Source organism: Vicia villosa, linkage group LG5 (genome assembly GCF_029867415.1).
Source record: "Vicia villosa cultivar HV-30 ecotype Madison, WI linkage group LG5, Vvil1.0, whole genome shotgun sequence".
Taxonomy (NCBI): Eukaryota; Viridiplantae; Streptophyta; class Magnoliopsida; order Fabales; family Fabaceae; genus Vicia; species Vicia villosa.
The window spans coordinates 26,968,395-26,989,748 of NC_081184.1; the positions used below are offsets into that span (position 1 = coordinate 26,968,395).

Genomic DNA, 21,354 nt, shown 5'->3' on the forward strand with positions numbered 1-21,354 from the left:
TATACATTTTCCGTTAATCTTACCTGATTAAGGTCAAAAAATAAAAATAAAATAACTATATAATAATTTCATTTTAAACAAAAAAATATATAAATAAATAAATTAAAATAAACCTCATACAAAGAACATTATAAAATATATACATAAAATTTTGTAACATAATACTGTTTGATTTATTTTAATTCAGTTTGTAAAATACAAACTTCAAACAAAATTAAACGACACAATTTTATTAAAAAATAATCTAAACACGTGCTAACCAAATGCACTTTTCGTAATTGTAATTTTCGACTTAGTCTATTAAAGAATTTCCGTTATCTCATTTTAGTTTTAAGCACGCCCATGTAGCTCAATAGAATAAATTAAATTAAACAAATTACTTTTAAACACACTTATGTAATTGTAATTTTCTACTTAGTTCGATTAAAGATTTTCTATTATTCAAGTCGGACCATACGAGTATTGTTATCACTATGGAAAAGAATCTCATACTATTCTAGTCGGACCACACGAGTATTGTTATCACTATGTAAGAAAATCTCATATTATTCGAGTCAGACCACACGAGTATTTTTATCACTGTGTAAGAAAATCTCATTGTCACAATGCGAATACAAAATGTTGAGGAGGTGTAAAAGAACCCCATGGGTACAAAATAAGGTGGCTCCCCCCCACACAGTATGCATGAGTTGTATTAGGTTATATGCTCGTAATCACTATTTTTCTCTATTTCTAATTTTCTTCTGGTAATCTTTACCAGAATTCTCAATAAATTGTGAGTTGTGCATAATAATTTTTTTTGAGATGAAATTCACTCTGTAAAATTCACGTCGCAAATATCCATATTTCTTGAAATGCCCACAAGAATTTAGTTGATTTAATTAGTATCAACAACCTAATTTAACTATTTAACTTAATTTATTACAATTAAAATCCAATATAATATAAAATTATAGTATATTTAATTAGTATCAACAATTAATTGATCTAACTTTTTAAAATGTATGTAAAAGAATGAATAATTATTTCGATCAACCCTATATACCATAGAAGTAGAGTATATTTAATTAGTATCAACTATTGATTGATCTAACTTTTTATTTTATATATATATATATATATATATATATATATATATATATATATATATATATATATATATATATATATATAATTAATAATTATTTTTATATTAACCCTCTTAAGTTTATCTTTTATTATATATGTAAAAGAATGAATAATTATTTTTATATTAATCATCTTAAGTTAATCTTTCTAGGCTTATTCAAGTCGGACCACATTAGTATTGCTATCACTATGTAAGAAAATCTCATTGCGACTATGCAAATCCAAAATGTTGATGAGGTGCACAAGAACCCTTTGGCTACAAAACAAGGTGGCACCGCCCCATAATATGCATGTCCAATTCTCAAGTATGGGTTGTATTAGGTAATATGAAGGGTAAGTTTACCCATCTTAATTGTCATAAATTTATTGGTAAGTGATTAGCAAATTATCATTAAAATTGAGTGGTTTTTCAGGCTATGGTGGTTGTAAATCATTATGGTAGGGGCACAATGAAATGGCTATGGAAAGAAGAAACAACGACAAGATGAAGCGGCGCGATGAAAGGAAAGAATGACGATATGAAGCGGCGATGGTGAAAAGAAACAACGAAGCTGACAACGAAAAGAAAAAAATTGAGGCGACGACATGAGGAAACAGTAGGCAAATGAAATCGTGAAATGAGTTATCCATTTGATGCGGTTCTTTAATCATGAAAACATGTGGCTCTAAGGTTGTTTGTGGTGCAGTTTGGACAGTTTTGCGATAAAATCATACGGACAACAAGAGAAAAATATACAGACTGGTTTGGTTAGATTATCTTTTAAAAATAAAATTCAACTGGATCAAACCAAACTAATACGACTTGAATTGGTTCGATTAGTTCGCTTTCTTTTTTAAAGATTTTTATTGAGGCATACATACACATATAGTTGTTAACCTAATTTTATGTTAATTATTCATACATTGACTTAAAATAAACATTTAATTTTGAAAATATGTTTATAATTTGAATCATAAATTCATGCATGTCATTGTGTTAGTCTGATAACAATGTAATTTCTTTTATTATAAATATTTAAATTTTTTCTTTTAATCTTACCTGATTAAGGTCAACAAAATAAAAAATAAAAAATATAATAATTTTATTTTAATCAAAAAAGAATATAAATAAATAAGTAAAAATAAATATCATACAAAAAACACGATAAAATATTCACATAAAATTTTGCAACATAATATTGTTTGATTTATTTTAATTCAGTTTGTAAAATACAGACTCCAAACAAAACTAAACCGCACGATTTTATTAAAAAATAATATAAACACATGCAAACCAAATGCAATTTTCGTAATAGTAATTTTCGACTTAGTTCTATTAAATATTTTCTATTATCTCATTTTAGTTTTAAACACACCCATGTAGCTTAATAGAATAAATTAAATTAAACAAATTAATTTTAAACACGCCTATGTAATTGTAATTTTCTACTTAGTTCGATCAAAGATTTTCAATTATTCGAGTCAGACCATACAAGTATTGTTATCACTATGTAAAAGAATCCCATATTATTCTAGTCGGACCACACGAGTATTGTTATCACTATGTAAGAAAATCTCATTGTCACTAAGTAAATCCAAAATGTTGAGGAGGTGCAAAAGAACCCCGTGGCTACAAAACAAGGTGGTTTCATCCCATAGTATGCATTACTTGTATTAGGTAATATACTTGTAATCACTACTTTTCTCTATTTCTAGTTTTCTTTCGGTAATGTTTACCAGAATTATGAATAAATTGTGAGTTGTGCATAATAATTTTTTTGAGGTGAAATTCACTCTGTAAAATTCACGTCGCAAATACCCATATTTCTAGAAATTCAAAAAAGAATTTAGTTGATTTAATTAGTATCAACAACCTAATTTAACAATTTGACTTAATTTATTACAATCAAAATCCAATATAATATAGAAGTTTAGTATTTTTTTTTTTTGTAAACAAGATATTATATGTAAGTTAATATGAGCGCCTAAGAGGGGGGGTGAATTAGGTGATGGTAGATTTTTGTCCTTTTATTCTTTTATGATCTTGTTGTGTGTGGTAAAAGCAATAAAAGCGGAAAGTAAATGAACACACGATGTATACTGGTTCCCCTCACAGGTCGAGAGTACTCCAGTCCCCTTGCCAACAAGCAAGAGATTTTACTATAATGTTATGACTCTTACAAGACTCTTCCTAGTCCTTCTAAAGAGACAACCACCAAGAACACCCTTCTTGGATTTCAATAAGTCCTTAAGATAACACCCTCCCTAAGGATACCTCTTGTTTCCAAAACTATGGACAACAAGGTTACAACCTTACAATCTTATATCCACACTTGGAATAATAAGATGTAATCAATACAAACATAAAGGATTACAAATGATTGAATATTTTTGGTAATAAGTAAAGTTTTCTCACAATAGGTTATTATGTATTCAATGGAAATGATGAAGAAAATTTTCTATGTATATGAAAGTGTATGCTGAAAATTTTCTTTAAAGAAGTTTGAACACAATGGAAATTTGAGAGCAAGAGCACAACAAAATGATTATGAAAAATTGATAGTATATGTGTTCTTTCAAAAGGAATAAAGAAGCCTTTATATAGGGTTAAACACCCTTTCAAAAGGCTGCAAAAACATTTTCAAAATGGTGCAAACTCATGGCTTAAAACAAATTTCGTGTGGCTGAAGAAACAATGAAAAGATGTGATGTTTCAGTGGTAATCGGTTACCAAAAGCAGAGTAACCGGTTACCCTCTCCCAACGTTCAAATATTTCAAATTTTTACCAGGGTAACCGATTACTGAAACTAGGGTAATCGATTACCCATACAAAAACCAGAGAGAGAATTTTTCAAAACATCAGTAACCGGTTACCATAACTCCAGTAACCGATTACTTCAACTAAAAAGCCAAAAAATACTTTGAGAAAATCTTTTCATGCTAAAATGAGTTTTACCAAAAACCTTTAAAATGTAATGCATGATATGTGTGATATTTCCATTGATTACATAATTATATCTAAGTGAGTTTTTCTTTAACTTATTTACCTTACAATTGATCAAGATATATTGAAGATTAAAACTTGTATATTGAGAGAAGTCTTGATCCAAGTCCTTTGCCAAAAGCTATGTTGATGTTTTGTCTTCATCAAAAACTCTTGAAGAAGCTTGTCTTCACATTCTCCCCCTTTTTGATGATGACAAACCAATCTTAGATGAAAATATGAATAATATTGCTTTTGCCTTATGATTGACTTTTGCTCCCCCTAACACCAATACTCCCCCTTTATGTAAGAGTATTTCTTGATTTTGAAATTTAAGCATTCTTGAGCTACATATGGTTAGTAAAAGCAATCATATAGTTTTGAGATCTTTCTCCCCCTTTGTCATTAACAAAAAGGAATGAAAGACTAATAAAAGTGTAGAGTATAAATAGTGAAAAAGATAGAGAGAATATATATAATCCAAACATGGCTCTAATTAATTCAAACACAATAACATAATGCAAACATTGTTTTTAGAACATGCAAATTAAACACACAAACATTAAAGAAAATAACATTAAACTTGAACATAAAAAGATGGTAAAACTTAAACTAAATGATAATATGAGATGAAATGACTATTCTTGCTCATCCATGTTTTCTTCCTCTTCCTCCCCTTCTTCCTCTTCATTTTGGTTGTGAAGCATATCTATTTGGAGTTGAATGTTGTTAAACCGATTGATCATATAGGTGTCCATAGCACACACTTTGGTGTAGGTTAACATTTGAAGGTTGTAGATAGCTTCATTTGTGTATCCTCCTTCGGGCATAGCGGGAGGTTGGTAGGGAACATTTGGTTGTTGTGGTTCAACATCTCGATAAACAAACCGACCTTCACGGTTTTGAAAAATGCCGGTATTTTTGGTGATGGTTGAAGTGTCGATCTCATTATCATTGGTCATCATGATTTTAGGTTCCCTTCTTAGACCAATATCAAATTGAGGCAAAAGGCGTGAAATCATTCTAGCATAGGGTAGGCCACCCGTTAATTTAAGTTGATGCTCCATATTCCTTAGGATCATAGTTGCCCAATCGAGTTTAATGCGGTTTTTGACCGCAAACATAATCATCAACTCGGTATCACTCACTTGAGAGTGGTTGGAATAATTTGGAATCAAAATATAGCTAATGAAAAAGTGAAGCACTCGATCACTCACAGTTAAATTTTTTGCCGGTAATACCAAACGTTCCGCCGCGTTAGCCTTGGCCGCGAAGCTCTCCCTAACCGATTCTCTTGAAATGTCATAAAAGTAGCCATACCTAGAATAGTTCTCCCATGGAGGTGTCATGCCGTGAAGGATAACCAAGCCGGTAGTAGGAATAGTTGAAAACTCCCTAAATTCTTCTAAGGTCATGGAAATTTGTTTCCCTTGAACCTCACTAGACAAAGATAAATCATTCCCAATTTCAAAAGAACAATAGAAACCTTTCACTAAATCCGCATATACTTCTCCATGGTCACTAACAAATCTATCCACTTTTTGATATCTAAGCAATTCCGGAAATTGGAAACTAGTGTTAGGGAATTTATGCAACATACCATACTTTGTTGCTATTAGAGGTCTCTTGCGGACATTGAAGGTGAGTCGACGAGCTTTCAAGGATGGTGCCGCCGGATGCCTTGAAGAACTTCCATCCACATGCTTGTTGCTTCTTGAAGATCTCATGATGAAAGTTAGGGTTTGGAGAAGATGATAGAGATGTTAGGTTATGGATGGAGAGATGATGGTTTGAGGTAATATAAAAGGTAGAGAGTTTATGGGAATTTGAGAGTTTTTTAAGAGTAGTGAATGTGAGGGTTGAATGGATTGAATGTGTAGTTATGAGAGGTTTGAATGAGTTGAATGAGATTTAAGAGAGGTAGGTGGAAGAGATAAAAAGGAGATTTGAGGAGAGAGGAAATAAAATTAAAAAATATGATGCATGCATGTATGCCACATATGCAAGACAAGATAAAAAATAAAAAAAAATACCTTTGAAAAGCTTAAAAACGTAAATAAATAAGTCTGGAACGCAGGGTAACCGGTTACTGGGGTTTGGGTAACCGGTTACTCAAATGAAAAAACAATTTTTTGCGCAAAGATGCCCAGGGTAACCGATTACTCCCATCTAGGTAACCGATTACTGCTTCCAAAAATGCAAAAATTCATAAAAGAAACATAGGAAAACATGATAAGCATAGAGAGAAGACACCTTAATAGTTTTGTGAAGATTTAGGCTAGATCACTTTCATCCAAAATGCCAAGTTCCCGACGAATTTTATAGAACGCATCTTTCGGAAGCGGCTTTGTGAAGATATCCGCAAGTTGATTTTGCGTATCTACAAATGTTATCTCGACATCACCTTTGAACACGTGATCCCGTATGAAATGATGTCTGATATATATGTGTTTTGTGCGGGAGTGCATCACTGGATGTTTTGTTATGTTGATCGCGCTTGTGTTATCACATCTTAGAGGAATACAACCAAGGTTTAAACCATAGTCAAGAAGTTGTTGTTTGAGCCATAAGATTTGAGCGTATCCACTTCCGGCTGCAATATATTCAGCCTCAGCAGTACTAAGAGCCACACTTGCTTATTTCTTGCAGGACCATGACACTAGAGCATTTCCCAAAATGTGACACGTTCCACTGGTGCTTTTGCGATCAGTTTTACAACCTGCATAGTCAGCATCAGAATAACCAACTAAAGTATTCATACTACCTTTAGGATACCATAAGCCAACATTGGTTGTTCCTTTTAGATATTTAATGATTCGTTTGACTACTGCAAGGTGAGATTCCTTAGGGTTGGCTTGATAGCTGGCACATAAGCAGACGCTAAACATTATATCTGGTCGACTTGCCGTTAAGTATAAAAGTGAACCGATCATTCCACGATATTTTGTGATGTTGACAGGATTGCCTGGTTCATCTGGATCAAGGTAGGTGCCAGATCCCATTGGTGTTGCACTATCTTTACTATTTTCCATCTCAAATTTCTTGATTAGTTCTTTGCAATATTTTGACTGATTGATGAAGATTCCATGCTTGAGTTGTTTGATTTGGAGACCTAGGAAGAAATTTAATTTTCCCATCATGGACATTTCAAATTCTCCTTGCATCATTGAAGAGAACTCCTTGCACATTTCATGATTAGTTGAACCAAAAACAATATCATCTACATAAATTTTTACAAGTAAAGTATGACGATTGAATTTTTTAATGAAGAGAGTAGTATCTACTTTACCCTTTACAAACCCTTTTTCGATTAGGAAGGTACTTAGTCGATCATACCAAGCCCTTGGTGCTTGTTTTAGTCCATATAAAGCTTTCTTTAGTTTGAAGACATGAGTAGGATTCTTGTAGTCTTCAAACCCGGGGGGTTGCTTTACATAAACTTCTACATTGATGATACCATTGAGAAAACACTTTTTACATCCATTTGGAAAAGTTCAAAGTCTAATGAGCATGCATACGCAAGAAGTAATCTTATCGCCTCCAATCTTGCTACTGGAGCAAAGGTTTCTTCAAAGTCAATACCTTCTTCTTGATTGTACCCTTGTGCCACTAATCTTGCCTTGTTTCGAGTAATTATACCATTTTCGTCCATCTTATTCTTGAATACCCATTTGGTTCCAATGATACGTTTGTTTCCCGGATTAGGAACAAGTTCCCAAACATCGTTTCGCTCGAATTGATTTAACTCTTCTTGCATGGCAAGAATCCATTGATCATCTTCTAGTGCTTGAGATACCTTGGATGGTTCTATATGTGAAACAAAAGCCATGTGTAAGCAAGCATCTTTGAGATTTAATCTTGTTGAAACTCCTTGGCTAATATCACCAATAACTTTGTCAATAGGATGATCTCTATGACTTCTCCATTCTTTTGGTAGATCATTGGTGTTTGATTCTTGTTGTACACTCTCTTGTTGAACACTTTCTTGTTGAACACTTTCTTGTTGAACTTTCGGTGCCTTCACAATTGTTTCATTTGAAAGTTCTTCCGAGGGTAAATCTAAAGGATCATCATCATCACAAACAACTATTTCCTCCTTGGAGGTGTTAGTCTCATCAAACGATACATGCATAGATTCTTCAATAGTTAAAGTTCTTTTATTATAAATTCTATATGCTTTACTAGAAAGAGAATAACCAAGAAATATACCTTCGTCGGATTTCTCATCAAACTTACCAAGATTGTCTTTGTCATTGTTGAGAACAAAGCACTTGCATCCAAAAATGTGAAAGTGAGCAATGTTTTGCTTTCTTCCTTTGAAGAGTTCATATGGAGTCTTCTTTAAGATAGGTCTAATGATTACTCGATTTCCAACATAACATGCAGTACTAACCGCATCCGCCCAAAAGTATTTAGGAAGATTTGCATCACTAAGCATTGTTCTTGCAAGTTTCACTAGAAACCTATTTTTCCTTTCAACTACTCCATTTTGTTGTGGAGTTCTTGGTGCTGAAAAATTATGAGAGATACCATGTTCTTCACAAAATTCTTCAAATGATGCATTTTGAAATTCTCCACCATGATCACTTCTTATGGATACAATCTTTAATGACTTCTCATTTTGGATTTGTTTTGCATACTTTTTAAAGGCTTTAAAAGCATCACTTTTCTGCACAAGGAACAAAGTCCAAGAATATCTAGAATAATCATCAACAATAACTAAAGCGTATACATTACCTCCGAAGCTTCTTGTCCTTGATGGAACAAATAAATCCATATGCAACAATTGAAGTGGTCTTGTTGTAGTCACCACATTCTTTGGTTTGAAAGATGATTTGGTTTGCTTTCCCTTTTGACATGCGACACATAATTTATCTTTGACAAACTTTATCTTAGGTAAGACAATAACAAGATCATGTTTGGTTAACTTATTTAAATGATCCATATGAATATGGGCTGCTCTTTTATGCCATAACCATGAATCATTATTATTGTTTACCAAAAGACATTTTACTTTCAAAGATAAATCATTTAACGAAATCATAAAAATGTTATTAATTTTTGTACCTTTGAGTTTTACCTCATTGGTGACTTCATCAATGATCAAGCATTCCTCTTTAGTAAACTTGATCTTGAAGCCTTTGTCACAAAGTTGGCTAATGCTAAGAAGATTATGCTTTAGTCCTTCAACATAAAGAACATCTTCAATGGATGTGAAAGGTGGTGCACCAACTTTGCCTTTGCCAAGAATTCTTCCCTTATTGTTGTCTCCATAAGTGACAAAACCCTTGGCCTTTAACCTTAGATCTGAAAATTGGTTTAGGTCTCCCGTCATATGCTTTGAACAACCACTATCTAGATACCATAGGTTTGAAGTGGTCTTCAAGCATGCCTACAAAACAAATTAAGTTTTGTTAGGTACCCAAATGGCTTTGGGTCCATCACAGTTAGTTCCTTTCTTCACCCATACATAATGTCCACTAGGAACACTAAAGTTACTTACATAACAAGCATTGGGTGTGTGACCAATAATTCCACAATAAAAACAAGTAGGTTCAAATTTACTTCTATATCTAGAAGGATGAGATTTCTTCTTAACAACATTCTTCTTTTTAGGATAATGTTGCATTACTTTAGGCTTGATCACTTTCTCTTGAATTGGTTGGTTACTAGCCTTGACAAAGATAGTCTTGTTGGATCTTGGTTTATCAAATTTAGAGAAACCAAGTCCGCTCTTATCATTGGAGTATCTTTGTGTGCTAAGAACATTTTCCAATCCAATTTGCCCTTTTTCATATCTTTCTAAAACACGTTTTAATTAGACAATTTGGAAGGAAAGTGATTCACAATTCTTGCATGCAACATTATCCTCTTTAACACTAATCATCTTTTCTTTGTCATATTTATGTTCTACTTCAATTATCTTAACCTTCTCTTCTAAAGATGATATTATTTTCCTTTGAGATGAGATAGTTTTATAGAGAATTTTGCATTCTTTTAATAATTCATCTATTGCACCTTGTGCACCATTATCAAAAAGAGAATCATCATAACTAACCTCGCCTTCTTCATCGTCGTAGTGGTGTGATGCCATTAGTGCTAGGTTTGCGCTTTCGTCACTATCGGAGTCCGATGAGGAACTTACTTCATTATCTTCCCATGCTATGTAGGCCTTTTTATTTTTGAACTCCTTTTTGCCTTTGAATCCATTCTTCTTCGAAAGCTTTGGACATTCCGGCTTTATGTGTCCTTGTTTCCCACATTCATAGCATGTAACTTCTTGGGATGAAGTGGATGCTTCTTTATCCTTGTGCTTTGAGAATTTCTTTCTTTTGACATAGTTAGCATTATCAATATTATTTTTATTACCAAAAAATTTGCCTAACCTTTCATTTTGCTTTCTTTTGAATCTACTTTTAATGCAATGCCTTTGGATTTCTTCTCTAAGTTCTCATGCTTTTCCAATCTTCCAAGTTCCGTCTCATACTCTTGAAGTTTTCCAAATAGTGTTGCGGAAGTAAATCTTGATAAATTTTTCTTTTCGGATATCGCCGTCACTTTTGGTTGCCACTCCCTTGTCAAAGATCTGAGCACTTTAAGATTAAGTTCTTCGGTAGTAAGAGTCTTACCAAGTGCCTTCAAGTGATTTTTCAAATGTACGAATCGTTTTTGCAAATTGAGAATAGTTTCTCTGGGCTTCATTCTAAACAGTTCGTACTCTTGGCTTAAAATATTCAATCTTGATCTTTTAACTTCAGTGGTACCTTCATGAGTTTCTACAAGAGTATCCCATATTTCCTTTGATGTTGTACATGCCGATACTCGGAAAAATTCATCCATACTAAGAGCACCTTGAAGAAGATTGACCGCCTTTTTGTCAGCAAGAACCCTTTTTCTATCATTATCATCCCATGACCCTTTAGGTTTCTCCGATCCAACACCATTAACGACCGTTATAGGGACATGAGGACCTTGTAGGAAAGCCTCCCAAACTTCTTCTCCTTGTGCTTCTAGATGAGCCTTCATTCGGATTTTCCAAAAGTCAAAATATTCACCACAAAACAATGGAGGCTTGTTGTTAGAACCACCATCTTTGAAAATTGGATTTTGATTTGCGGAAGCCATTCTGGATCTTTAGGAACAAGTTACATATAACTTGCTCTGATGCCAATTGTAAGTTAATATGAGCGCCTAAGAGGGGGGTGAATTAGGTGATGGTAGATTTTTGTCCTTTTATTCTTTTGTGATCTTGTTGTGTGTGGTAAAAGCAATAAAAGCGGAAAGTAAATGAACACACGGTGTATACTGGTTCCCCTCACAGGTCGAGAGTACTCCAGTCCCCTTGCCAACAAGCAAGAGATTTTACTATAATGTTATGACTCTTACAAGACTCTTCCTAGTCCTTCTAAAGAGACAACCACCAAGAACACCCTTCTTGGATTTCAATAAGTCCTTAAGATAACACCCTCCCTAAGGATACCTCTTGTTTCCAAAACTATGGATAACAAGGTTACAACCTTACAATCTTATATCCACACTTGGAATAATAAGATGTAATCAATACAAACCTAAAGGATTACAAATGATTTAATATTTTTGGTAATAAGTAAAGTTTTCTCACAATAGGTTATTATGTATTCAATGGAAATGATGAAGAAAATTTTCTAAGTATATGAAAGTGTATGCTGAAAATTTTCTTTAAAGAAGTTTGAACACAATGGAAATTTGAGAGTAAGAGCACAACAAAATGATTATGAAAAATTGATAGTATATGTGTTCTTTCAAAAGGAATAAAGAAGCCTTTATATAGGGTTAAACACCCTTTCAAAAGGCTGCAAAAACATTTTCAAAATGGTGCAAACTCATGGCTTAAAACAAATTTCGTGTGGCTGAAGAAACAATGAAAAGATGTGATGTTTCAGTGGTAATCGGTTACCAAAAGCAGAGTAACCGGTTACCCTATCCCAACATTCAAATATTTCAAATTTTTACCAGGGTAACCGATTACTGAAACTAGGGTAATCGATTACCCATACAAAAACCAGAGAGAGAATTTTTCAAAACATCAGTAACCGGTTACCATAACTCCAGTAACCGGTTACTTCAACTAAAAAGCCAAAAAATACAGATGCTTGAAACACAAATCTCTCAAGTGGCACAACGACAAGCACCTACTGCCGCACCTGCCGGGATGTTTCCTGGACAACCACAACCGAATCCGAAAGGACATGCTCATGCTATTATTCTGTGAAGTGGTAAAGAGCTGGACAAACCAACTGGCCCTCGACTTAAAAACCCTGTTATGTTCCAAAGCCCTAGTAAAACAATTGAGGAGGAAAGTGGACATAAAGATAAACCAAGTAACCCAAAAGAGAAAGAGGATAAGGAGGGCAAGACTGAGGAAAAAGAAGCGCCATACGTACCTCCACCACCCTATAAACCACCTATCTCATACCCTCAAAGATTCAAAAAATCTAAAAGCATAGGGCAGTTTAAGAAATTTGTTGAACTTCTTAAACAGTTAAACATTACAATTCCTTTTTGTTGGAGTGGTAAAGCGGCAAGCAACAAAAGATTTGCAAATATTTATCCGGGAATTATCGTGTCCACAGAGATTGGTTGAGAAAAACTGTCGTTCGACTATCTCGCGTTCTATGTTTCATGATTTGGGGTGCGGAAAGGTAAATGCGGGAAAAGTAAATAAAAGCAGATAAACATTCTCAATAGTCTAAGAGAAAGAGTTATGGAATTGTATTTCGTTCTACCCGTCTAATACTTAAATCCGAAGATCTATCGCTCGACACTCACAATACGCATCAACATCACTGGGCATCAATCGAGACGCCACATCGGTGCCAATGTCTGCAACACCGACGAAAGCTCAACAACCCTATTCACATCAGCGATTTCTCCACCGACACAAACAACACGGAGGCATTAAACTCGATACCCACTACGATTGTTAGCCCTAAATCCATGTCTGCAATCCAGAAACTAACAGTTATCATTCCTAATCAAGATCTATGATGCCCATGTCTGCAACACCACAAATCCAGAGCATTTAAGCAAAAAGATCAAGAACAACAACAATGATGATTTGTAAAGCAAATATATAAACGATCCCAAGATCCACAAATATACATACAATAAGAGTAGAAATATACATACAATAACCACTATTGGAATGAAACAAAGGGAAGAGAGAAGATGAACCAGAAAGATCTCATCGGTACAATGGAATCGAGACAAATCCACGATCAATCCACATGGTGTAGCATCCAATGGTGTTTCCTCAAGCTCTAAACTACCAAAAATAGATCAGAGCTCAACTTGTCAAGAAGAGATGATAAAAAACCTAAAAAATCTGATTTTACAACATATATACAAAAACTGAAGTCGCAGACCGCGCTAAGCGCGCCCACCGCGCTAAGCGGGCTGTTTTTTATTGGTCTTAAACCGCCAGACCGCGCTTAGCGCCAAAAACCTGCGCTAAGCGCCAAACTTTCTGCCAAACTTGTCAAAAATGCTCCCAGACCCCGCTTAGCCGGTCAAGCCCGCTTAGTCCGCTCAACAGAAAAATGAAATCTTATTTTGGCCATATCTTGAGAACCGTAACTCCGATTTGCGCCCGGTTTGAAGCGTTGGAAAGCTTATTTCATGCTCTATCTAACAATGATAACATATCAACCAAATTGGTGATTTATTATAATTTGGTTTTGAGCTTTATTCGCCGAATGAATTGATTCCGCTGCTCAAAATCGCGCGTTTGAAGCCGTGTCTTCGCCACGTTATTGCTCATGCTCCAAATACGCCTCAATACCTACAAAATGAATAGAAAACTATCAAAATGTATAAAAGTATATGAAGATACATCTATTCACAAAGTATATGTATTTATACACAAAACGGGGTATTATTCGAACGGTATTAACAAAAAGTATCGATAAGTGCCACTATTTACAAACACAAAATAATTACATTTTGACACTTAACAACTCTCCCCAACTTGAATTTGTTTGTCCTCAAACAAGGCCAAACACTCAAATCTCAAAAGTTAAAATCAAAGAATCAAGAATCAACAAGATTAGGAAAAACGAAACAATTGTACGGTTCAAACAAAAACGTACCAACAAAGTAAATACGTACCACAATCCTACAACGACAACATGAAAAAGAAACGAATCCTAAGTACAAAAATCATACAAAACATTCTAAAACAAAACAAGCTCAATCACGAATCACGCCTAGCAAACATTCATCGGTAGATGAAAAACACCGAAAGGTGAGGACTTTGACACACACCCGACAAACTTGCAAACAATAGACAAAATTATGCGTTAATCCAAAAATAGTATCGAAAATGCAACGGCACGAATCACAAGGGCTTTAAAGGTTGTAATGTGGCTTGGTTAACAAACAAGTGTTAAGTCCTAAAGCTAATCGAAACAAAAACTTGCCTAAACCTAAGGGAGTAATTACTTCCACAAAGTTTCAAACAATATAATTTCAATCAAACTTCTTCTTCCTCACATGTTTCACACCAAACACAATACTTATTAACACAAATCTTATTCCAAACTCTTTTTGTTCTTTTCTTTTTTCAATTTTTTTTTCTTTTTTCTTTTCTTTCTTTTTCACAATTTGTTTTTCTTTTTTCTTTTCACAACCTCACACCAACCATAATATAAGTAAGCAAACATCCTCTCCCCAACTTGAATACAACTATCATCATAATAAGAATACTCCCTACTTTCTAAGGCAAGGTAAAAATTCAAACTATAAATCATAGTTGAGGATTCAAGAAAATAAAGAATCAACATCCATACACAAATGAAAACCAAACGCTCATAGACAAGAATTAAGCAAAAACAATATGGATATTGACAAAAAGGCTCAAAGGGGGTTACTAATGGTCACACACTCACAAGGTGAATTGATATTTGGCTATGGTAGTTGCGCTCAAAATCAAACAAGTGCCTTGATCACTTTCGTGCATTCACAAAATCAATACAAACGACAGATTAAACATAATAATATCCAGTTAAAACAAGAAATGTCGGTCACTCGCATATGTACACAATGGAAAGCCACCTCACATTTATGGTAAAAAGGGGCTAATGTGATTCAAGTCATGAGCAAGTTATGCAAAAAGAATGAATAATATGAAAATTGTACAAATGAAAAGTCTCCTAAACATGTTATGCTATAGAAAACGATAAACGAGTACCTTGCTGTGTACAAATTCGAACAATCATTACCGCACAATTGGCATGTTGAATCAATCAAAATTGAAGAATTACCAAATGCGACTTCAAGTAATCGAGCCAAAATTTGAGTCTAAACAACAAAAAAAGAATTAAAATTATAACTATAAAATACAAAACTATAAAGCCTTGGTGTAAGTGGGAAAAAGGCGAGTCAAATGAATCATTAAAAAGAATTCATTAGCCAAAAGCTACAGACCGCACTAAGCGCGGTCTAGCACGCTAAGCGCGCTACACCAGAAAGACAAAAACCAGTGCAACAAAACAGAAATTCCAGTGTGCCTCCACTTAACACATTTACATCTCATTTACAGATAAACAGAAAAATAAAACTGTTGGGGTGCCTCCCAACAAGCGCTCGTTTTACGTCGTTAGCTCGACGCCTTTTATTGTTTCGCGAATGGTAAGAAACTTCCTCGCGGTACGCCAATGCTTTCGCCTCAAACGCAACCTAAAGGAAACGTCCTGCCCAAACACTTAACAAACGAATCAAAAGCAAAAGTATATACAAGTATGTGTAAAAACATAATATACATAAAACACAATATTTACAAAATCCTTATTTCGCTAAACAAATTGAAAAGTGAAGATCTAGAATTTACGAACTATCCGATTCAATTTGTTTAGCCAACTTCACCTTGCTAAATAGCAAAAGTAAAGAGGAACAAAATCAAACACAAACATGTACACGTATGAAAACATAAACATGTATCAATATACAAAAATAAACAAGTATGAGAATATGCACAAAATATACGATATGTACATATTTACGAAACTTAAAATGCGAAACCATCGCAATGCGATTAATCTCAAAACCAATCCCCAGCAACGGCGCCATTTTGTTGAAGCGGTAAAGCGGCAAGCAACAAAAGATTTGGAAATATTTATCCGGGAATTATCGTGTCCACAGAGATTGGTTGAGAAAAACTGTCGTTCGACTATCTCGCGTTCTATGTTTCATGATTTCGGGTACGGAAAGGTAAATGCGGGAAAAGTAAATAAAAGCAGATAAACATTCTCAATAGTCTAAGAGAAAGAGTTATGGAATTGTATTTCGTTCTACCCGTCTAATACTTAAATCCTAAGATCTATCGCTTGACACTCACAATACGTATCAACATCACTGGGCATCAATCGAGACGCCACATCGGTGCCCATGTCTGCAACACCGACGAAAGCTCAACCACACTATTCACATCAGCGATTTCTCCACCGACACAAACAACACGGAGGCATTAAACTCGATACCCACTACGATTGTTAGCCCTAAATCCATGTCTGCAATCCAGAAACTAACAGTTATCATTCCTAATCAAGATCTATGATGCCCATGTTTGCAACACCACAAATCCAGAGCATTTAAGCAAAAAGATCAAGAACAACAACAATGATGATTTGTAAAGCAAATATATAAACGATCCCAAGATCCACAAATATACATACAATAAGAGTAGAAATATACATACAATAACCACCATTGGAATGAAACAAAAGGAAGAGAGAAGATGAACCGGAAAGATCTCATCGGTACAATGGAATCGAGACAAATCCATGATCAATCCACATGGTGTAGCATCCAATGGTGTTTCCTCAAGCTATAAACTACCAAAAATGGATCAGAGCTCAACTTGTCAAGAAGAGATGATAAAAAACCTAAAAAAACTGATTTTACAACATATATACAAAAACTGAAGTCGCAGACCGCGCTAAGCGCGCCCACCGCGCTAAGCGGGCTGTTTTTTATTGGTCTTAAACCGCCAGACCGCACTTAGCGCCAAAAACCCGCGCTAAGCGCCAAACTTTCTGCCAAACTTGTCAAAAATGCTCCCAGACCGCGCTTAGCACGGTCAAGCCCGCTTAGCCCGCTCAACAGAAAAATGAAATCTTATTTTGGCCATATCTTGAGAACCGTAACTCCAATTTGCGCCCGGTTTGAAGCGTTGGAAAGCTTATTTCATGCTCTATCTAACAATGACAACATATCAACCAAATTGGTGATTTATTATTATTTGGTTTTGAGCTTTATTCGCCAAATGAATTGATTCCGCCGCTCAAAATCGCGCGTTTGAAGCCGTGTCTTCGCCATGTTATTGCTCATGCTCCAAATACGCCTCAATACCTACAAAATGAATAGAAAACTATCAAAAAGTATATGAAGGTACATCTATTCACAAAGTATACGTATTTATACACAAAACGGGGTATTATTCGAACGGTATTAGCAAAAAGTATCGATAAGTGCCACTATTTACAAACACAAAATAACTACATTTTGACACTTAACACTTTTACAGAAGCTATTACACAAATACCCTCATATGCTAAATTTCTCAAAGAAATCCTATCAAATAAGAAAAAGATAGAAGACAATGAGACCGTAACACTCACTGCCGAATGTAGTGCGATAATTCAAAATAAAATGCCACCTAAGCTGAAAGACCCAAGAAGTTTCTCCATACCCTGCAATATAGGAAAATTTGTCATAGACAAAGCTCTGTGCGACTTAGCTTGAAGAATCATTTAACGACATTGACTCGAACACATAATTCTGTTCAGGTGTCCCGTCTTGTTTGTCCGGGAATATATACCAAATAGGTAGAATATAATGTTAAAAGCGATATATATAATAAGAATAAGATTTGGATCACAAAGAAGGTATGTATCACCGAACAATTCCTCGCATCATGACTTGTACTGTTGCATTTTTTGCAGTGTTTGATTGTTTTGGATTCAGTCTTTTTATGCTTTGGAGGATCTTTGCTTTTCACTATCATTGGATCACCTACAGATGCACTTTGGGTCCCAATTGGTTCGTCAGAACTACAATAGTTTCTCTGCAACTTCAGGATGTCATCCATTACATCTCCATAAACACCATTTTTTTTAAACTTCTTTGCAAAAAGTTGTAAAAACCGAACAGTAAGAAGTAAATCATGCTTGCTCAATCATATTCGATTATACTCCCCCATTAGAATCCATATTGAGAAAACCAATTTTGGCATCCTTCATCCAACGCGGAAATACCACACTACGAGGAATGTGATCCATATGCTCTTCTTTGATGACGTAAAATATGTGTGAACATGGAATTCCGCGAGAGTCAAACAATTTACACGAACACCGCAATGTTTTACCTAAAGGATCATACACAACTTCTCTTTCATAACCATCCTCACAATATTTTGTCAACTTATAAACTTTCAATTCTCCTTCTATTAATCGCTCCTTTACAATTAATGCACTAGGCTTCATTATTTCTTCTTTTACTTCTTTAAAAATCTCTATTGTATAAGTTTTAGCAGCGTCGCTTTCAATCGGACGAAGATGAGTTGTCAACACAGGATCTGAAAACTTCGATTTAAAATCAGCAACAAGTTCATTATTTTTGTAATCCCTCAAAGCTTGTTCAAAATTATGCATAAATTCAAAAATGCACCCTTTCTTCTGTACATAAGACTTGATTATTGCATTGACAGCTTCACGCTGAGATGTAGTTCTTATACAACCAAAAAACTTATCATGTAGATATGCAATAGCCCAGAGTGACTTGTTCTCATATGTTTTGGCAACCCAAGCTTTTCCTTCAAGTTCATTCTCTTTAACCATCTCCCACCAAAATTCTTTAAACTGCTCTGTTGTAAAATTTGAGTATATTGCATTTTTAAAACCATCAATAAATTGTGAACTCTTTACATTTTCACCTCCATTCTTGTTTAAATGCCAAGCACACAACTGATGGGTCGCATCAGGATAAAATTTTTTTATAGCCTCCCTCATAGCCCCGTCTCCATCTGTTACAACTGCTTCTGGATATTTATTTTCCATGCAGTCTAAGAAACACTTCAACAACCACTTATACGTCTCTGCCGTTTCGTCCGACACCAATGCAGCACCGAATATTGTGAGTGGTGGTTGCAACCAGAAAATATAACCAAGGGATAATTATATTTGTTCTTCTTGTAAGTTGTGTCAAATGCAAGAACATCACCAAAACAGATATAGTTCGATCTACTAACGCCGTCTGCCCAAAAAAGTGACTTCAATCTTCCATCACTATTGACACAATATTCTGCATAAAGCATAGGATCCGTAGATGATTTCACTTTGAGATAATTTAAGGCATCATCAACATCACCATCCTTAATAACATCACGCATTTTTTTGTCGGAATAATTGTACAAATCTTTCTTTGTAAAACCAACATCATTATATCCACCCTTTTGAGCAACCATGTACCCCATTATATGACACGTTTTGATACCATGTGATTGAAGACTGCCAATTTGAGCTCTATTTGCCTCAGATATTTGATGGTAACCGGGGTGTAAATGCACAAACTTTGTCGGGGTTAATTCATGGTTATGAGCCTCTTCAAGAAATGACACAACATATTTCCCTTTTTTCTTATTGTAATGCACACGGAGCCTAGATTTGCAACTAGTACGGGTTGTACATCGGTGTTCTCTTTCCCTATCTAACCTAGCCAAGTGCTTCTTGTCTCTTAATCCATTTTTGTTACATACAAACTGCCTCATCACTACTATTTCACTACTTTCGGGCCCTCATCACCTAACATCGTTTTTCCTAATGGCAAAAGCTTTACATCTTCCATACTTATAATAAAATTCACAAGCTTCTCCCACAGTTCCTGTAACGCCCCAGACTACTTTCGGGATGATCGACTGACCCCACAAACCAACACGAGTCTTTTCAACATGCTTTGACCTCACTCGCACGCTTTCCAGGAAACTTCCCAGAAGGTCACCCATCCCAATACTACTCCAAGTCAAGCAAGCTTAACTATGGAGTTCTTATGGAATGAGCTACCGAAAAGAAGATGCATCTTGTTGGTATAGGTAGTACCCATCAATCCTTATAAGCTTTCCTTCAACCATGCAGTCCCATACCTGCCTGGCCTTAGGATTCCTCTCATTCCGATGTGGCGACCACCATTGTCCACTTCGGCCTTAGGTGTTCCATGTGGTTCAACCACCCCTCGCCTTCTTCGGCCTCAGGTGTTACATGCCCACCAGCTTCTGCATGGTTCGTCCTCGAACCACATCGTACGGGGAGAGGTCTGGCTCTGATACCATTTGTAACGCCCCAGACTACTTTCGGGATGATCGATTGACCCCACAAAAAAACACGAGTCTTTTCAACATGCTTTGACCTCACTCGCACGCTTTCCGGGAAACTTCCCAGAAGGTCACCCATCCCAATACTACTCCAAGTCAAGCACGCTTAACTATGGAGTTCTTATGGAATGAGCTACCGAAAAGAATATGCATCTTGTTGGTATAGGTAGTACCCATCAATCCTTATAAGCTTTCCTTCAACCATGCAGTCCCATACCTGCCTGGCCTTAGGATTCCTCTCATTCCGATGTGGCGATCACCATTGCCCACTTCGGCCTTAGGTGTTCCATGCGGTGCAACCACCCCTCGCCTTCTTCGGCCTCAGGTGTTACAGTTCCAAATTCCATAGAACAAATTTCATATGAAGTAATGGAATTTAAACTCACCAATCTATCAACTACAACTGTTTGGCTATTCGACAACTCCGTTCCAACCAATTCCTCACAACTATGTTCATCAGAACTATTTTCATCAGAACTATATTCATCACACCTATATTCATCATCAAAAGAATCAGTTTGAAGATTGTTCAAATCCACCCCAACAGATTCCCCATTGTTATCCATCTGAAATCGGCCAATATATAACACAACATAAGTTAACCCCAATCATAAAACCATAATTCCCACCTTGAAATGAAATCATCAAAATACAATCAATCATAAAACCTAATTCCCTAATTACAGATTACAACATCAACCATATAAGAAATTGAAATAATTAAATATTAATCCTTAATACCTTAGCTCGGCTATCAATACGAACTGTGTGAGCAGAGCGATTGTATTTAATGATATTGAACTTCCGTTTTTGTAACGGGAAGATGAAGCGTGTGTTTGGCATTCCGATAAAAAACGAAAA

At 35.2% G+C, this 21,354-nt stretch overlaps 2 protein-coding genes across 2 annotated transcripts; both read right to left on the bottom strand.

Annotated features, from left to right (window-relative positions):
* Window positions 1-18,313: 18,313 nt before the first annotated feature.
* On the bottom strand, window positions 18,314-19,183 carry LOC131604410 (protein FAR1-RELATED SEQUENCE 5-like). Its single transcript, XM_058876852.1, has one exon. The coding sequence runs from the start codon at window positions 19,181-19,183 to the stop codon at window positions 18,314-18,316; it is 870 nt and encodes a 289-aa protein (XP_058732835.1).
* A 17-nt stretch (window positions 19,184-19,200) lies between these two features.
* On the bottom strand, window positions 19,201-19,893 carry LOC131604411 (protein FAR1-RELATED SEQUENCE 5-like). Its single transcript, XM_058876853.1, has one exon. The coding sequence runs from the start codon at window positions 19,891-19,893 to the stop codon at window positions 19,201-19,203; it is 693 nt and encodes a 230-aa protein (XP_058732836.1).
* Between the last annotated feature and the right edge of the window lie 1,461 nt (window positions 19,894-21,354).